The 18,168-nt window shown below is 43.9% G+C and overlaps 2 protein-coding genes across 3 annotated transcripts; one reads left to right on the top strand and one right to left on the bottom strand.

Annotated features, from left to right (window-relative positions):
- Positions 1-379: 379 nt before the first annotated feature.
- Positions 380-11,464, top strand: scg3 (secretogranin III). 2 transcript variants are annotated; one of them, XM_040203744.2, is made up of 12 exons: positions 380-638; positions 1,678-1,730; positions 1,897-1,939; positions 2,073-2,300; positions 3,138-3,280; positions 3,453-3,608; positions 3,696-3,939; positions 4,178-4,294; positions 6,972-7,055; positions 7,361-7,474; positions 8,459-8,548; positions 10,635-11,464. In XM_040203744.2, exons 1-12 carry the CDS (start codon positions 536-538, stop codon positions 10,751-10,753), a joined length of 1,494 nt encoding a protein of 497 aa, XP_040059678.2. In that variant the 5' UTR covers positions 380-535; the 3' UTR covers positions 10,754-11,464. The 2 variants fall into 2 exon arrangements, with proteins under 2 accessions (XP_040059678.2, XP_040059687.2); XM_040203753.2 differs by having other exon boundaries at positions 381-638; positions 2,073-2,288.
- A 66-nt stretch (positions 11,465-11,530) lies between these two features.
- Positions 11,531-15,247, bottom strand: lysmd2 (LysM, putative peptidoglycan-binding, domain containing 2). The gene is made up of 3 exons (XM_040203774.2): positions 14,724-15,247; positions 13,877-14,211; positions 11,531-12,170 (listed from the first exon to the last, which is right to left on the bottom strand). Exons 1-3 carry the CDS (start codon positions 14,967-14,969, stop codon positions 12,122-12,124), a joined length of 630 nt encoding a protein of 209 aa, XP_040059708.1. The 5' UTR covers positions 14,970-15,247; the 3' UTR covers positions 11,531-12,121.
- Between the last annotated feature and the right edge of the window lie 2,921 nt (positions 15,248-18,168).

The raw sequence follows: 18,168 nt of genomic DNA on the forward strand, positions 1-18,168 counted from the left end.
TGGTGTGTCCCGGAGCCAGACCAGTTGAGAACCACTGCTTTACATTATTATAAAGTCCTAAGTATTTAAATGTTTCATACGTTTTGTTTTGTTGCAGGAGAGAGTTGGTGTGAGCTTTCTTGTATTATGTGCAGGAGTACACATTTGGGTTACCGTCACTGTAGAAACAGCGCCTTCTAGGGTCGTGTTGGGTGAGGTGTACACTTCAGCAGGTATACTACTAGCATAGAATCTACCTGCAAACCAGCTCAAGAGTCCACAGGGCGAAGGCGGGACTTCAACCTTTGCTTCCGCCCTGTATTCTGGCTACAACCAATCGCGTTACAGCTGTGGACAAAGCCCATTCTGATTGGCTTACGGGCTCCGTCCTTCAGCGCAGGGGAAGCAGGGCTGGCGACACACGAGTCCAGGGCGCAGCGTCAGCGGCAGTTTCAGCACCAGCGACCGGGCGAAGCGGAGCGGAGCTGTCCACACATTCAGCACCCGACGGCCAGGGTACATCTTCCTCCGGGACACGGAGACAGCTTATTTCAGGATGGCGTCTAAATACGTCGGCCTTTTTGTCCTTCTCCAGCTTCTATCCCTGAACGTAGTGAGCGAGATATCTGCCTTCCCCACACCTACAGCCTCCTCGGATGGTGAGTTGGCCATCGCTTCTGACCGCGCGAGAGACATTTTAGTCCGCTCGTAATGTAAAGCATTGTTGCATTAGGCTGATGTGTTGTTGATGTGTAGATACGCTATTAAGAAATGTTCACGTGGAAGTCATGGATTACAAACGAAGATTTTTAAAAATGCCACGAGGTGCAATACGATCCCTACTCTTGAGGACAATTGAAATTAAAATAGAAAAAACTACGTGGTTTTCTTAAACTTATGTACGGAGCCTTTCATTGGAAAGTCTTACAAATACAGGAATATCTGCAGAAAAAAACAAATTAGTCAAGTTCACCTTTTACACATTGTGCTGTACGCGGGTTTTAAAGAGATACTATCTTGTCGGTATTATTTGTATTTTGTTACCATTACTCCTACATGGAGGTTTTATACAGAGTTTTACTGTAAAACTGTCGCAACTAACGATACGTTACTCTGTTTATTGATGAGCCAACCAAATAAATCAAAATCGTTTGATCCATCCGAACACGGTGAAACATGTCGATCAGTGTCTTGTTGTACATATATTCACTTAACTGTGAAAAAAGAGTAATGCAACAGCAACATATTCTCATCCAAGAGGAAAATACAAATATAGTTGCGCTTTATAGGTTCATATGAACACGTTGACTAACGCAATATAGCAAACAGCAGAGCCTGTAAAGTTCAGCTGCAGCTCAGCAGTGACCGGCGGTGCGTTCAATGACGCCTGCTCGCATGTTATGGCCGCTTGTCTATTTTCGCCGCGGTTTAATCTTTTGTTTGATAATCCGATTAAGATCTGCCCCTGCGGTACATGGCGAGTCTGGACCAAATAAACGATCACATAAATCTAAAAGACACAAATGTATATTAATGACAACAAGAAAAAAATGGTTTTGTTAATCGTATGCATAATGAGCTAATAACTCAATAGTAGAGTCTTGTTTAGAAGCATATTTATGTGTGAGAAATTCCAATTACTGACCCAAGAAATCAAAGACTGCTTAAAAGTGTTACATTATTACATTTTTGTTGCAGATAAAACTGTGTACAACAGAGAGTTGACAGAAGAAAGGCCACTACAAGACCAGGTAAGATCTCTTTCTGTCTCACAGCTATTTTTATCATCCAATATCCGGCCAAATGGGCTTTATGGTCACTTGTCAAACAACCAATGTATTAGCCCGGCAAACATTATTTATCAGAGCTTATATCCTGAGTAGAGATCATTTGTGTAATGTTCCGTCATTTCCCCAGATTGCTGAGGCGGACAGTGTGAAGGCTGCAGTACAGTCAGCGGGTAAGAAGAAACCTTACTGACTAATCAATTAACACCCGGTTCATGTTGCAGCGCCTAACACTTATGTGAGAGGAGTTCATCTTTACCTCTTGTATGTCTACAGTCTGATCATTCCGTCCCTACTGTATTTCAGAGAGCAAGCGTCTTGCGGCCTCCAAGGACACAGAGTCAGAGCAGGACCTCCATGACTTGACTGTGCTGAAGTCGCTGGCGGACGGCCAGAAATCAAAGGGGACCTCTGAGGGGCCACCCGAGAAGGAGGACCAGTACGTTCCAGACGAATCGGACTCAACCAAGAGCCGCCGTCTGGCTGAGGACTACGACTCCACCAAGAACGGGATGGACGACGGCAAGTACCAGGGTACGCACACCTGTACGCTTGAAAGACGGAAAAGGTCCATGTAAGAGAGAGATGTGACCCCCCCCCCCCGTCAGGCACTGCAGGGGTGAAAGCTTAGGCCGTGCTACTGTACCAGCTTCTTCTCCTCACGGTGGACTCTTGTATACACGCAGACACCAACCATTCCCTTTGAACTCATTTGGGAGTTCACTCGAAATCCAATCATATTCCAATACGTTCATAGATCTGGGGCCTGTAGATTTCATGGGATCAGCACACATTTCACTGTGTTTGCATGTAATTCGATTCAATCATCAGTATAAAGGAGAGTCTCAGAGGCGAGGTGACTCAGCCACAAAGTGCTGAGTGCTACACTTCATTGATCCATGCGGACGGCCCGGCAATAACAGGCTGCTCGTCCGGTTACGCTACATCTAAATTTGGCAAGTGAAGGCAGGATTTAATTTCTTATTTCCTGTAGTGAGACAGAAATGGGTAAAATCCTACACTCATGATTCAACTTGCCAATACGAGCAAAGAGTATTCCGGCACTGCTTATTTTTGTTGTGCGTGGACGTCGGGAAGCAGCAGGGACGGTTATGTAAGAGTCAAGCTGTAACAATTGCACATTTCTTTTTCAGTAGTGCAGATATAGAGAAGTTACATACTGGGAGAGCAGAGGGCGAATCATTATTACTGGCAGCTCCTGTTCATTTATAGGGTACAAAAGAGATTAGAGAAGAGAGAAAGCAGTCGTCATGAAATCTGCCATTGGGGGAAAGCTAGGAAAGATATTCAAGAACCTTTCTTTTATCGGAAAGTAACAAATGACAACGGGTTTGTCGTCTTGTCTCTCAGATGACCCAGAAAGTTTCCGCCAAATCGACGGCACTCCGCTGACAGCGGAAGACATTGTCCAGAAGATCGCCAACAAGATCTACGAGGAGGACGACAGAGGGGTGTTCGACAGGATCGTCTTGAAACTGCTCAAACTGGGCCTGGTAGGCTGCGGGCTTTTTGCGCTGTTCGTTTTAACACAATGTGTCGTGTGGCATTTACTCAACAGGAAATCGCCATGTGTGCTCACGCTTTGTCCAGTTTCGCTCCCTGAGATTTATGAAATGATTTCACAAATGTTCTCTGTCCATCTCTTTTGTTTCTCCCCCCCTGTAGATCACAGACAGTCAGGCAGATACTTTGGAGTACCAGGTGGCCGAGGCGCTCCAGGACCTCATCACCAAAAACGCCAGGGACAACGAGATTGAGGATGTTGACAGTAATGGCCAAGAAACCAACGGAGAGGAAGATCGAGGCTCGGACGCCGACAAGGTAAAACCCCAGTGACAAGTGTTATTGATGACCAGTGACGACAATCAGGATAAGGACAATAGCAAAGGAAACTTCGGTCACCCACAGGACACCTGGAAGCCGCCCAGGCGCAGCTACATCAAGGACGAGGAGGACGAGGACGAAAACAACGATGAAGACGAGGACGAGGTGGAGGAGGTGGACAGGGACGCAGAAGAAGAAGGGGGCGACACGGCCGCCAAAACCTGGGACAAAGACACACAGGACGGCAACGAGGTGAGCCCCGAAGACGGGCTCCAGGATCTGCAGTACTTCCCCAACTTCTACCGTCTGCTCAGGAGCCTCGACTCAGGTAAAGACGAGAAGGCTTCGACAGTTTAGAAATCATCTTTTCACAGCAGCCAAAGACACGGGTTGTCATGGCGATATTGTTCGTAAAGGACCACTGCATGCTTGTTTCTCTTCCTAACTGACTAATTATTTATAATTCCGTCCTCATGACCCCCACAGTCAAACGCCATGTGGTAACATTAACACCGCGGTAGCCAATTAGCACCAACGGAACACTGTTCTGTGGTTTGCTGTTGCAGATCAAGACGCTCAGGAGAGGGAGACATTGATCACCATCATGAAGACGCTGATTGACTTCGTGAAGATGATGGTGAAGTACGGCACCATCACCCCGGAGGAGGGCGTGTCCTATCTGGGTAAGACGAGACACACCACCACCACTGTTCATCCATAGTCTGGTGCCGTTCAGTGACGGAACGCAACAATCTTTGGAGACCCCCGCGTGGTAAATAATATTATTTCCACGTTGGGCAGCGCAAAAATGGGTTGAGCATATAACATTTGTGTGACAGTTCATTCTTGATCTTGGAGATGAAAATGATTTAAATTTATTTGCCTTTTGTAGTCATGACATGGTTGAAAGGTCGTTGACAAAGTTCCATAAAAGCTGATTTATCAGTATGTAGTTATAAACACATTATATATTGTTTTACAACATGATGTTGTCTAAAGGGATATTCATTATTCAAATGTTAACTATACCAACTAGTTTTACATTTGCAAGTTCAGTCTATAAAATGCTTTTCAGTGGACCTCAGTTAATTACTTTCAATAATCTGATTTCCTGGTATTTTGCAGTAATTTGACGTATCACATTATACATTCATTCATATACTGTGATGCGACGTTGATTCCAATCATGTTGAGCAGCCATATGTGTAGGCTCACATGAAAGATCTTAAATCTAAGCCTTGTTCCGTCCATTGCATTAGCCGACTCTCAGTCTGCGTGTTTATATACAGCATGTGCTTTTTCCTCTTCCTCCAAGTGGGTTGTTCCTCATCAGCCGGTGCCGTGGAGTGTTAAGCCTGTGCTGACGGATTAGTGTCAGGGGCGCCGTTTACGACCATGCATGTTTTTATGGCTGCGCTTTACATCAGTGGCTATTGGTAAGGTCAGCAAGGGACAGCTGTCATCTTTCTGAGGGAGCCTCTGGAGACCAAAGATCCAATATAACGCTCTCAGTCGTACGTAAAGAAAACATTATACACAGGAGAGGTTTAAAATCACCTCGGCATACGTCGACTCATCTAGGGCAGAAAGATCAATGGCATGTGTCAATAGTTTTCTCATTCAGTGTCCACAACCATTTGATATTGAAATTGTGGAAAATTGCCAACGGAAGTTTGAAGATGTCTCCAAATTGCTTCTTTTTCAATCAACAGTTATTTAAAACATATTTGAAAAACCTAAAAGACAAAGAATAGTTATTTTTTGATCAATGACTTCAATAGTTAATCAGAAACTCTTGGCCAATGCATTTGTTAACTCATGGTTTGATCATTCGTCTTAAGCCAAATGAGAAGTAGTCTACGTTGTGTATGTAGGCCACTATAGGATCGACTGTTACAACTAAACCGGACGTTATGAGGGTCAATCGATACCCTTTCAGAAAACACTTAGCAGCATGTTGTCTTTTACAGCGGAACAAATTACCCCTGCTGATGTTGAACACCGGTATCAAACACCGGTTTCCTAGGCAACCTTTCTGGTTTTATGTCATATAGGTTGTGGGCATATAATAGGATGGAATATTGCCATAGCAACGAGTAATTGCTCTCCTCCCTACGTCTACCCTTACCGGCTGTGACGTTCCCAGGTACACAACTGAATACACACGGGCCTGTTGATCAATGCTAATCGGGCGGAACAGGCCTCAGGACAGATGGAGAGATAGGGAGAGAGTGGGGGAGGGAGAAGGATGGCGTGTGTGTGGGCAGAGGGAAAGAATGAAATGACTTCCACTGCGCTACAGGTGGGAGGAGGCGGCTCAAATGCACAAACAGTGAATGCTTAGATAATGAGAACAAAAAAGAGGCAGATGAGAGGGGGACTTAAAATCAAGCCTCCCTGTTCTCTCCTGTCTCTTTATTGTCCTTGTGTCGTAATATCCACATCCGTAATATCCTATTCTTTTTATGAATGTCCAGAAAGAGGAGAGCTGCTTTTTAGGAACTTGGGTCTTGTATTACTTTTACTTCCCATTGTTAACCATTTCGTAAGCCCTGGCATATAAAAAAATGTAATAATCGACTTTTACCACACAATAATCTATATGTAAGGGCCACGTGAGTCTAGGGCATACAGAGATCATGACTGATGATATGGTGGAACACAGTTGTCTTTGTGCAAACTAGGTCTTTATAGGAGACATAACGTTGTTGCTTCTTTACCTGTTCGGTAAAGCCTGTTTGTGTTTGAATGGTGCGTCTAAATGCTAAACGGGGAAACAAAGAAAAGTGTTGTAGCAGAACTTCCAGCTGATCTCTGGGATGTGTATATCCCCAGAACATCTGCTTCCTCGGTTATTGAGCGCAATGTTTACCGCTTTGTTAATCCAGAGAGGATCAGATGACATTTAACTTCAGTGTCTGTCAGCCATACGATCTGTTTTGGTTTTTCCCAGGCTAATTAAGGGTCTTTTGTACTGTCTAATCTTGTTGGGAAAGCTTAAGCCATGCGCACTCGCGACAAATGAACTGATTCCAAAAATATGTGTGCTCGTTGGAATAAATTGTGGCTACATTATTGCTCTGTTTTGTTTTCCAATATTTATTCTACAATGCATACAAAATGATTGAAAAATGGTTTTCAAGAGAACAAGATGTTCTATTATGACTATCGTCGTACTGTTGAACCTTCATTTCAATAACTGAACAAACCCCTTTCTAATGTTAATCATAATCTCAGTCACACATGGACGGCATTCAGAGGTTGAATAGGAGGTTTTCATTCATTGCCGGTAAAGGGAACTGACGTCACGATGCTAATCAAACCTTGAGTAAATGTTTGACCCGTTTCATCCACCTGCAGAGAACCTGGATGCTATGATAGCCATGCAGACCAAGAACAAGCTGGGCAAAGCTCTCGGGCTTCCTGACTTCACTGGACCCAACGGTAAATATCCTCGCTAGTGATCCTCCAGTCTGAATGTGAAGCTACGGAGGCTAAAAACAGTCACATTTTGTTTTTGTTACATATGGTTTATAATATAGATTAATTGAATTAGCAAAAACACTTTTTAAAAACTTTTAAGCATCTCAAATTCTCCAAGCAAGATGTGGGACAATACTCACAAGCGGGCTTTGGGAGGTTCAAGGGACTTTCAAAGGAACAGCGTCCCAAAAACTATTGCAATAAGTACCTCTAGCAGCAACCGGGCAACACAATTTAATTCTCCATGTACGGTTTGTCTGCTGCAGAAAAAGATTTGGATGAGGAAGACAACACCAAGGCGGAGGCTGCCAAGATGCAGAAGGAGTATGAGAACCTGAAAGACTCAACCAAGGAGGAGCAGCAGCCAACAACTGAGACCAGTCAGTCCACTACCCATTACTTTACATTAAATGTTACATATTACATTACATTACATGTCATTACATTACATTACATTACATTACATTACAAACCATGAGCTTTGTAAATTGCATAACCCTTTCCTTTCTTTTTGCATTAAGATGTTAGCGTTTCTTTTGTGTCAACTATGCATGCAAGAAAATGCATAATTCTCAAATATAACAGATTCCTCCATCAACTGAGTGAAGAACCGAATCAGTGATGAAGTAACGGCCCGAGAGCATTGCAGAGCTTTTGTTTTGACCCAGCAGGGCTGACAGGAAGTACGCTGCACTGTGTAGTCCAGGCCAATCATAGTTAAGTCCCTGAACTAGGCCAGTCCAATAACATTCACACGAAAGCTTGTCACAGCTGCCATTATTATCTGTCCCTGTCCACCGTACTGCGCATACTCATCAGTCTAATCCCCACACACACACACACACACTCTCACACACACACACACACACACACACACACATGCAACGTGCTTAAGAAGAAAATCAAAAACGTAAATTAGAGCAGGATTAGCATCAGGACATTTGTTTCAGCAGCAAATTACATCATTCCTGCGCAATGTGAACGCTGTGGTGTCTGTGCTGGATTGAGTTTGCATAATGTGATGGAAAAATTAGTCTTTATGATAAAACCAAAATCTGAAGCATTAGTCTGATGGTGCTATATATGCATCTAAATCTTTGAGTCTTTTTTGGACCTTTGTCATGAACAATTTGTCTTACTATACTGCTAGTTTAACATGAAAGTAAAATCCTGGCTGTCTATGTGCTCCAATTGCTAGAGACATGTGAACGTTAAAGTGCGTGATGAAAATAGACAAGGACAAAACTGTCTTCCTCCTCTTCTGAGTGAATGTGTTGCAGAAGTGGAAGCCACTTATTTACTATTTACCAGACAGAGCAGATCTTCACGTCTCATGTTCGTCATTTTTCTCTGTCTGCCACCAGATCACCCTGGCAAGTCAGAGACTTACCTGGAGGCCATCAGGAAGAACATCGAGTGGTTAAAGAAACACAACAAAGACGAGGGCAAAGAGGGTGAGACACACACTCCGATCTTTGCTGAGTTTCTGCATTAAACCCAGAAAACCTCCTGATTGGCAAACACTCGTCCCCCCCCGAAACTGTTCTGTGTCACAAAAAGGTCCGAGGCGACGCATTGAAGTACAGATAATTTGAAGTCTCTTTTGTTTTCCAAAAATTTGCAAGTAAAATGAGACTGGGAAACCAGGAATGACGCCTCACTCCAGATGCCATGAATATGGATATTTGTTGATGAGTCCGTCCTAATTACATGCGATGCATCTTCATTTTTCAGAGATAAACATCTATTCATTTTCTCCCCTTTTTTTCTGTTCCTCAATGTTTGTGTGTGGAAATGAGATGTAGGTGTAGATTATGAACGTGGTTCAAGGTTAGCAATATGATGAACAACCCCCAAAGAGACCACCACCTCTTTGTAATCAATGCCCATGTCCATTTATAGTGTTGGGACGTGTGCCTCCCCCCCAGTCCTGTAACTGTTAGCATGCACAGAGGCGCGGCATCTGACCCAGAAAACTACCGGCCTGCAGATCTGTGAAAACTGTGCATTCGTCTGCTGTTTGGCTCTCGATTCTGTAAATCAAGTGTGAAATACTTATTATTACGCTGTTGATTATCTCAGGACATTTCTGACAAATAAAAACTAATTTCTCCCTCAGTTGTTCTTCTACAATCAGTGCTCTGCCCTAATCTGAGTCGATCAATAAGTAACTCAGCCACTGGTGAGCCAGAAAAACAATCCGAAGCCAGAGATGCTAACAAAGTTTGACCTAGATTCTTGTGTGCATCTCACACAGAAGAAGAAGGGAAAAAAAGGTTATAGAGCCAGAGTCCGGAGCAGAGCAGCAGGGAAGTTTTGTTCAGTGCTCATCTCCAGCCGGGCTCTATATAGGACACCTCATTAGCATTCTGCTGCGTGCCGTGGTTGTCGGGGACAACAGCGGCGTCCCCGCCTGCCCCTCAGTGATCTGGGAAGAGGAGACGGACACATAGCAGACAAGCTCTCACAGAACACACACACACACAAACGGAGTGAAACTGGGGACCCCAAGACCCCCTACGTGTTTTTCCGTGGTGGCACTCAGCAGCCAAAATGCTTCACCGCGTTGAACCTCATCCTTATTCTCTCGCTCCCTCTCTACGCAGAAAGGACAGCTGGAGGACAACAAAAGCCGCTTCAACCAAATAGCAGTGTCATAGTAACAGAGTGGGCGACGGGCCATTTACTGTGCACACTTTATCGCAGAAGCACGCACTAGTATCAGTATCGTGTGTGTGTGTGTGTGTTTTTCGCCCACACACCACACAGATTAGCCAGAGGAGCAGACGGACACGGAGTCAACAGCCTGGCTTCGGCTCTCGGCTCCCTGCAGCCAAGATGGAGAGAAGCGGCACCCGTATAATCACATTCACAGTTAATCCTCTCGCACGCGTCAAGTTTGTCATCGGGAAGGCGACTATGACTCGAGCCACCGCGAGACACTGCTGCTGTTAGGAATGTCCTTAAGAGGATGTTGTGTGACTCCATGGCTGTCCGTCCTCTTACCTTCTGCTCATCAGTTAGAGCAGATAGAAGTGGGGCAGCAGCGGTTTGCCTGCTCTCTGAGACTCGTTTGTTACCGTGATGCATCATACAGAGGTAGGTGGGGTTCTTCTCTAAATATAGCCCCACCCTGCTGCGGCCTTATGGTGCAATGGCGACGACCTATCCAGAGCAGGTGATTGCAAATGGTGCGTCAAAGAGAAGCTACGTCTCTTTCAGTATTTGAGCGAGTTGGTTTGAGCACATTGAATTTGAAAGGAAAACAACAAATGATTTCATCGTTGGACGTACACAGTCCACGCGGGTACTTCCGACCTACTTGTTGTGTGCGCCGTCTTCTCAACGCCAGACAAATTTGCTTACTCCGACCTTAATCCCCCTTGATAATGAAGCACCGTACCAGATTATGGCTTGTTTGGTTGTGCGGTCTTAAGACGTTAATGTCTGATCTTTCCTGCCAGCCTTTCCTGGCTTTGTGATCTTCCTCTTTGAATCTCAGATGATCAACCCATCCTTTACTCCTGCTTCTGTGTCCAGATTATGACCTGTCCAAGCTGAAGGACTTCATGGACCAGCAGGTTGACGCCTACATTCAGAAGGGCATCATGGCCAAGGACGAGGGTGAAACCATCAAGAGGATCTACAGCAGCCTGTAACCCCCCCATCGCCCATCCTCCCTCCGGCCTACAACACAGGACTGAATCTCACATTAACATCTCAAACACTCTGACTACAGTAATTTCCCATGGCATGGTAACGTATGTACTGTGTATTCAAAACTACCTGCTCCGTGGAACTTGTTAACCTTCCCGAAATGTATCAGGAGAAAGAATTTAATAAACTATCAACATAACAGTACTGATTCTTCACAGCTACCTAACCGATTGTATTTGCACGCCAAGATCGCAGAGTAACCATTTCACACAACTAAACGCTGGCATCTAACCAGACTCCTGTGGGAAATTATTGTTATGAGAGTAGGATGTCAAAGCTGTCAACCATTTCCAATATAATTTTTGCAACAGAATGCAAATATATCAAAGTGTACTCATTCAGTGTAAAACCTGTTTTAGCCTATTTTATTTACCTTTTCCAGTGTACGTGTAAGGTCCCTATGTAATCTTGCTTTTTATTCTACCAAAAATATGTTTGTTGTGCATCATGTTAAGTGATGAGCGACGTACTACAGTTATGTTCTGCTGTAATCCTTCTGGGGGCCACTAGAGGGCCCCGTTGTACCATCAATGTAATCTGCATGTCTGCGAGTTCAACATTTCCATCTCTGTAGAGACTCAAGATAAATATTTTTCAATGTAAATATGTGATTTTTTTCCTGATATAAAAGCAATTAAAACGTTGCCCGTTCATCAGTAAGCGACATCCATGTCCCAACACAAACCTGCATTTTCATTCAAACACACAAGAGCATCATGTTTGGTTTGATAACACATTTATTCTAAATAAAACCAACAGAACTTTAAAAAGGTACATTATGAACTGCTGGAACAGCCAGTTCTCCACACATAAATAATTGCATTCACACCTCAAAAAATAGAGCAGTCCCTTCGGTTTCCTCCCGCCCCAAAAAACAAAGCTTGAATGAGGCAAAACTGAACGTGTTCAAAGGCTCGAGTCCATCCGCTTCCTGTTCGGGGTGAGCTCGTACGGGGTAAACATTGATGAGGAAGGCCTGAATATACTTTCCAGTGATACTATTATAGGAGGGGATTTAGCACATCAGAAGCGGTTAGCAACTTGAACAAGCTAATCCCTCTGGACTTGCTTAGCGCTGTGTGTGTGTGTGTGAGCAGCAGGTGTGTTCCTTACAGTAGCTTCAGAAGCACATGATGAGTGCATGGGCGCTCCTCCGAGCTGTACACAACAAGAACCATCACGCATATCGCAACAGTTGCATACCAATAAATAAAAGGCAAACAGGACACTTTTCTTAAACATGGTTTGGTAAAAGCAAAGCAGTAAAGGGAAAAGTAAAACAAAAGCGATGTGGTTGCAGTACGGGTCCCTCATATCTCCTGATATGATGTTGTGGGGGCCGTGTAGTCCTCGTCGTTCCTGCGAAGGAGAAAAATGAGACATTTTTTGGCACGTTTCTCACAGTGGAAAGTCCTTTTACATCTCACATTTTCTTTTTTCTCTCTGCTGACCTGTGCCAGAGAGACGGGGGGAGCGCACTGGGTTTTCATAATGGATGAGGTTAACAAAACAGCTGTATTGTTCTGCGTCTGGGCTAATTGTTCATCTGGACTCACATTACAATGCATACATTTCTTGACCTCAATCTTAAAGTTCAAATCTCTTTTTTTATACCTCAACACACTCCTTAACGGAGAGGGTGCCATTAAATTCAAGTTATTAGGGGAGGAAGTATAGAATGATCAAAATCAATAGGAAAGATAGGAGATAAGGTAGGATGGCAAAATAATGTTTCATTGGACATATAGATTTTTTTGTAAAAGAGCTCAGCCGTTTAAAAAGGATCTGTCTGTCATTTATTATACTGCAGCTATTCTGGGGATATGCATACAGGTGTATATACAGAGAACAACATAACATTATAAGCCACACTTTACTATAAGTTGTTCTGACTCATCTAATTTTAGGTGTCAATACTCTTAAAATAATAAATCTTCATAATGTAAATCCATTGACTCAAATCATAGTTTGTGGTTTGTTCCACTGGAGGGAGGAACCCGAACGGACATCGTTTACTCCGGAAACGAGGCCACACAGCAGATCCATGTGGAGACGAGGCTCAACACAAAGCTCGGCTGAAACCAGGTAAACGCTCACAGGAGAACTGGTGGGTAAACACTGAGCAGAGAAAGTAAAATGGACCACGTAATAACTGACTAATCCCTCTGTAAATAGCTTCTGGCTCCTAGCAGTTACTGCTCCATCTTACATCATAGTAGAACACCAAAATCAGAATGGACGGGATAGAGGGAAACGTTGACATCCTCTGCTATTGTTGTGTGGGCGAACTATAACGATGTTACTGGGTGAGACCCTCCCGATTCTTTCAGGGGAAATCAGAAATTGGTTAGAGCTGTGTTTCGTGGTCTCAGACTGATTTGATTTGACAAACATTACATTGCTGATGTGCTATTGGTCTTGCTATATGGTATATCTTTGTATTATGCTTTTTGTTATTTCCTTTTACTGTGTTACAGATGCAAACTAGCTTGAAGCTACAATTTGGTACAGTGCATCAAACGGTGACATTTATGTTCAAACTGTACATGGTCGCTTTTAAATAACCAAATAAATGGCAATAGAATAGCGATATAAAGTGTGTTGCAGGATCCACTGCAGTACGAGCAAAACACTTTTAGAGAACCTGATGTGGGGCCAAAAAAACTATTTCCCCTCCACGTCTGCAGAGGAGTGACTCAGTACTGACTAAACTGATAGTGCCAACAACGGTGTGTCTACACGGGCATCCATCCAAACATCTCATTGTTGCAGAACTTGGCATCTCAATTGTTCAGCAGGTCAGCAAAACCCCGGATTCCCCCCTTCGATCCTTCTTTGCGCTTTCCCATTTCTCTTCTTGCACGAGCGGGATTTCTGTCAACTCCCCACACAGCGTTTCTTACAGGCCCTTCAATGTAAAGCTGGGAACAAAATTAACCTTGATCTTTAACCGCCCTAGAGAGACGCAGGAAACGAGCGTTCCCGGGCCGGGCCGACAGCGCCAGTAAGTTAACCACACAGGATGGGGGAGGGGGAGGGGTGGATGGGGGTTTGCAACACCTCACCTTACTTGCTCATCCTTCAGTCTGCGTGCCGCTTGCTTCGATTGTTTGATTTGCAAGTCCAGTCTGTGTAAGAAGTCTTTGGCCGACAGCTCCTCTGGCTGGGGGGGTCTGGGGTCCTCGGGGGGCGGGGACGGGGCCGGCGAGGGCCCCTCGATGTCACGCAGCACCACGCAGGGCGGGTCGGCTCCCTGGCACGCCGCGTCCCCGTCGGGGGACTCCAGAGACAGTCCGTTAAATATGTAGCGCTTCTCCGACGCCACGGGGATGTTGAGGCTGTTCTTCAGAAAGATGCAGTCGTTGCTGAACAGCTTGTTGGCTCTCTTGATCTGCTCCATCTGGCACATCAGGGCGACAGCAAACAGACGGCACGGTTACAACAGCACCACTCCTCCAAGTCTGCTTGGAACGCCGTGCACATTGCAGCTCAAAGTGTCCTTTGTTTACGGTCAACAGGGGAAGACCTCTTTGGACTCTGATCCAACAGGCAGCAAACATCTCAGCAGCATGTTGTTTAGTTTGGTTACACACATTCAACGTTAACAACGACGGGAAAGAAAACTTGATGAAGCTTTTGCTGTCCATCTGTCCACATGGTTAAAATGTCCTGTTGTATGTATTGGGCACTCTCAATAAAGCGCTGGCTACAGTAGATCGATGAGGGAACTCCTGAACCCACGAGGGCACCGAGATGTACGTGTGTGTTGGATCTATTCATTTTTAAGCTCCAATAACAGAGTGTGTGCATTGAACCGACGGATCCAGGCGTCATTTATCGGGCGTGCACTCAGCACTCTTTCCGTATTCTTGTCAAGGTGAAACACAGGCGAACATGGCGTGGAAACCTTACCGTGACGCCGTACTTGAGAGCGATGCCCTGCAGCGTGTCGCTGTCGGTAACCCGATGCTCTATGTACTTCTCCCCCAGGGAGGCCGTGACGCTGGCGGTGCTTCCGTACGAGCGGATCTTGGTCCGGGCCAGGCTCTGCGACAGCTCGCTCTCTGACTCGGAACCGGACCTGGACCGAGGGAAGATGGGCTGCGCGAAACGTCCTCCTCCATCCCGCATCGGCAGGACGGGCGAGAAGTCCGCCATCTTCTCTCGGGTAACGTCAGACGAGGAGCCCGGAGGCCTCCGCGCGGTTTAAAGCTCCGTGGTCGGGGGATAAATCGCTGGTTCAGGCGGCGGGGAGATTCCCATCCTCGGTCATACTCGGCGTGTCAACCCGGGGAATAACAGACATGTTTGGGGAACCGCTACCACCGCCTCACGGGAAGCTTTTGTCATGGATCCGTACGTTGACGTAAAGACGTCGTGGACGTCAGGGCGGAAGAACAATTAACAACTTCCGGTTACACTTCAAAATAATTCCTGATGATTAAGGTCAATTTTCTGAGAAAATAATTGCATTATATCATCGGCCAATATGATGATTAAAGATGTTTGTTGAAAGGCAATAGATAGATAAAAGAACAAATAGAATGATAGGTGCTTACATATATCAATGCATATATAGATAGATAGATAGATAGATAGATAGACATAAGGGGTATGCTGGTTATCCCCTCCATCAGAAAGCTATACTCTGTGTTAATAGCATTATCTTTGTAAAACAGCAGCAAAATAGTCCCTCCTTAGATGGGTATCTTTTAACATCTTTCAAGAAGAGACTGAGAAGAGTAATTAAGTAGGAATTGAGAGATGCTTTCACATTGGGTTGGAACATTCAGCAGGTCTCTGTGAACCTGGTGTATAGTCCCATGACCAACCGTGCACAAAAATAGAGGAGTAGACCACAGAAGAACCTTTAAAATGATCGCAATGGGATTTTCCCAAGCTGGCACAATAGTGTGCAAAAAGTCTTCCAAATAAACACTTACATGAAACATAATTTTCCTGTATTCATTGATATCATATTTAATTTATTCATCTTTATTTTTAGTTTGAAGGGAATCATTAAAGTCCATATTTATCTTTATATGTGTGTTTCAAGATGTTTAAAGTAATTTTCCATAGATAAACATAGATGAGAATTTAGGTGTGTTTTTATCAGGATATCAACCTGTGCCTGATCATTAGATGGCAAATGAAAGTCCATAAATGAACAAGAGCAACCTTAATTCAATAACCAATTCATATGACAGCTGATATGCGAACACGAAAAACACTTTAGTATTCATTACTGGATGTTAGCTGCTTAGATTTTCACTGCCCGTCCCTGTTGTCTCTAACTCTCACTTTAGTAAATAATTAATCAGATCCCCCGAGTTGTTTTCTCCTTTTTCCAATCACTGTGTTAGAAAGTGGGAGCCTTGGGATTACTTCCCCCTAGCAGCTGGAAAGGAAAAGCAATGATTGTTCAATTGTTATAACCAAGTTATTTTAATGTCTGTGAAGATATTACTATTAGTGATGTAATGAGGGGACAAAGACTGCAGATGCTACTTTGGGAGGCACAGGATGTATCTCAGTAAAATCGAACTCGCTGACTCACAAATACTGGGAAGCCACATGTGGATTCATGATTTCTAAATGATTAATTTATTTAATTAGCCCCTCCTGGATAAAGACGATCTCGCTGTCTGGCATTTTCTAATGGAAATCAGGTCACTAGGCTTATGTAAGAGTACAAAGAGAGACCCAGAGGAGGGAGCTCAATGTATTCATGATGCCCGCTGTTCTCCATGTGAGATGCCACTTTTCAGATTGAACAGCAAATCAGCTCATTATTCATGTTGTACTTTTCTTTGATGAGAAGTGTTTTTGTGAAAATACAGGGACCAAAAAACAAAAAGGATCCAATATTTATGAGTAAAATCTATTTCTGCGCTCATGTAAGATTTACTCAAAAACAACAGGTGATTTTCCTGGCAGACAGTAATCGGATCACTCTCCAATCAACACTCTCTTTGCGCTCAGAGGGAAAAACAAACGACTGAAGCAACGGTAATATTACAAGAGGAAGTTTCTCAACGTAACCATGAAGACAATCTGTCAAGCCGCCCCCTGATCCAACTGCACCGGCACTGCAGCAATCAGTGCAATATCCCTTTTGCTATCAGTGCCACATCACTGTGGACGCGATAAGCCACACCTGAGTAAGCCTCTAGGACTAGTCTCTGTTTTCATGGTGTTGTCGGGTCACAAGTTACTTTGGTCCAAAGTTGTTGGAGGAAAATAAAGTAGGTTCATCGAGTGAATCAGATGGAAGCAATTTTCTTCCAAATGTTCACAGGTGGTTTAAAAGTGCTGCCAATGGATGCAATGCAATACAATGTATTGTCGAGATGATGATGAGTTGGAAAGAGGTCAACTGGTCAGAACCTGTTATATAAATCATAATCAACATCTTAAGTCCAATTTGACCCCAATGACGCATCAGTCAGTCATGTTCTGACCCCTACTGGAATCACTCTGGTGTTGCATCTGTGTCAAGTACTTCAAATGATCAACCACCAGATGGTGTCATTTAATCACCTGCCACCTCCACAACGAATAAATGAAGTGGAACATGCATTATTACATGTAATATGCATGTATACTTTCCGCATTTCAAAAAGTAGATAATAATTAGTTAGATAATTAATTAATAGATTGAGTCTTAATAATGGCTGAGGAAGGTTGAATGAGGTTGAACATTGTCTATCAAAAGATAATTTCGGACACTACAGAAATCATGCTCACTGCCAGGTGCTCCATCATCTGGCAATAAACTCTGTCCTTAACTTTAGCAAATATGTATTCACAGAGATGAACATTTCCCCAGGTTTAAAAGGGCACTGAAGAACTCTCCCTCTCAGTACATTCCCGTTTAGCCGAGTAGGATATTTTCGTTCATCTGATTTCAGCAACATCTTCTCCCAGAGTTTCTGTGTTACCTACAAGGCATCTTGTTACAGTCCACACTTTGAGTGAACTCAGAAGGTACATGAAATTCTATCTCCGCTATTGTGCAACAGAATGTAGTGCAGATAGAAAGAGCTCACCTTGAATTTTACTATCACGGCTAGGTAAGGATTTGGGTGAGTATTCTGGGTATTTGTGTTAGAGAAGGAGAGACAGGCAGCTCTAGCGTGATAGAAAGAATTAAGGTCCACATGTTTGTATGTCTGTACTGCATGTAGTCTGTCTTTCAAGGTCCCTGCAATAATTTGTAGTCTGTAGTTTTTTTGCCGGCACCTAAAAGTTGCTTTTCACTCCCAACACATGAGTCATAAGCCCAAAATACTTGTATCACAGTATTTACTTAATTAATAAAATTATATTTCTTATGTATTATGTATCCTTATTTTTG

This window comes from Gasterosteus aculeatus, chromosome 12 (genome assembly GCF_964276395.1).
Source record: "Gasterosteus aculeatus chromosome 12, fGasAcu3.hap1.1, whole genome shotgun sequence".
In the NCBI taxonomy this organism is placed as follows: domain Eukaryota; kingdom Metazoa; phylum Chordata; class Actinopteri; order Perciformes; family Gasterosteidae; genus Gasterosteus; species Gasterosteus aculeatus.

Bases quoted from the DNA above. Each gene is read 5' to 3' on its own strand.
- scg3 (XM_040203744.2), top strand. From the start codon at position 536: ATGGCGTCTAAATACGTCGGCCTTTTTGTCCTTCTCCAGCTTCTATCC. The intron at 2,301-3,137 runs GTACGCACACCT...CTTGTCTCTCAG, and splicing joins GGACGACGGCAAGTACCAGG to ATGACCCAGAAAGTTTCCGC. The intron at 4,295-6,971 runs GTAAGACGAGAC...ATCCACCTGCAG, and splicing joins GGAGGGCGTGTCCTATCTGG to AGAACCTGGATGCTATGATA.
- lysmd2 (XM_040203774.2), bottom strand. From the start codon at position 14,969: ATGGCGGACTTCTCGCCCGTCCTGCCGATGCGGGATGGAGGAGGACGT. The intron at 14,212-14,723 runs GTAAGGTTTCCA...CTGATGTGCCAG, and splicing joins CTCTCAAGTACGGCGTCACG to ATGGAGCAGATCAAGAGAGC. The intron at 12,171-13,876 runs GTGAGGTGTTGC...TCTCCTTCGCAG, and splicing joins CTGAAGGATGAGCAAGTAAG to GAACGACGAGGACTACACGG.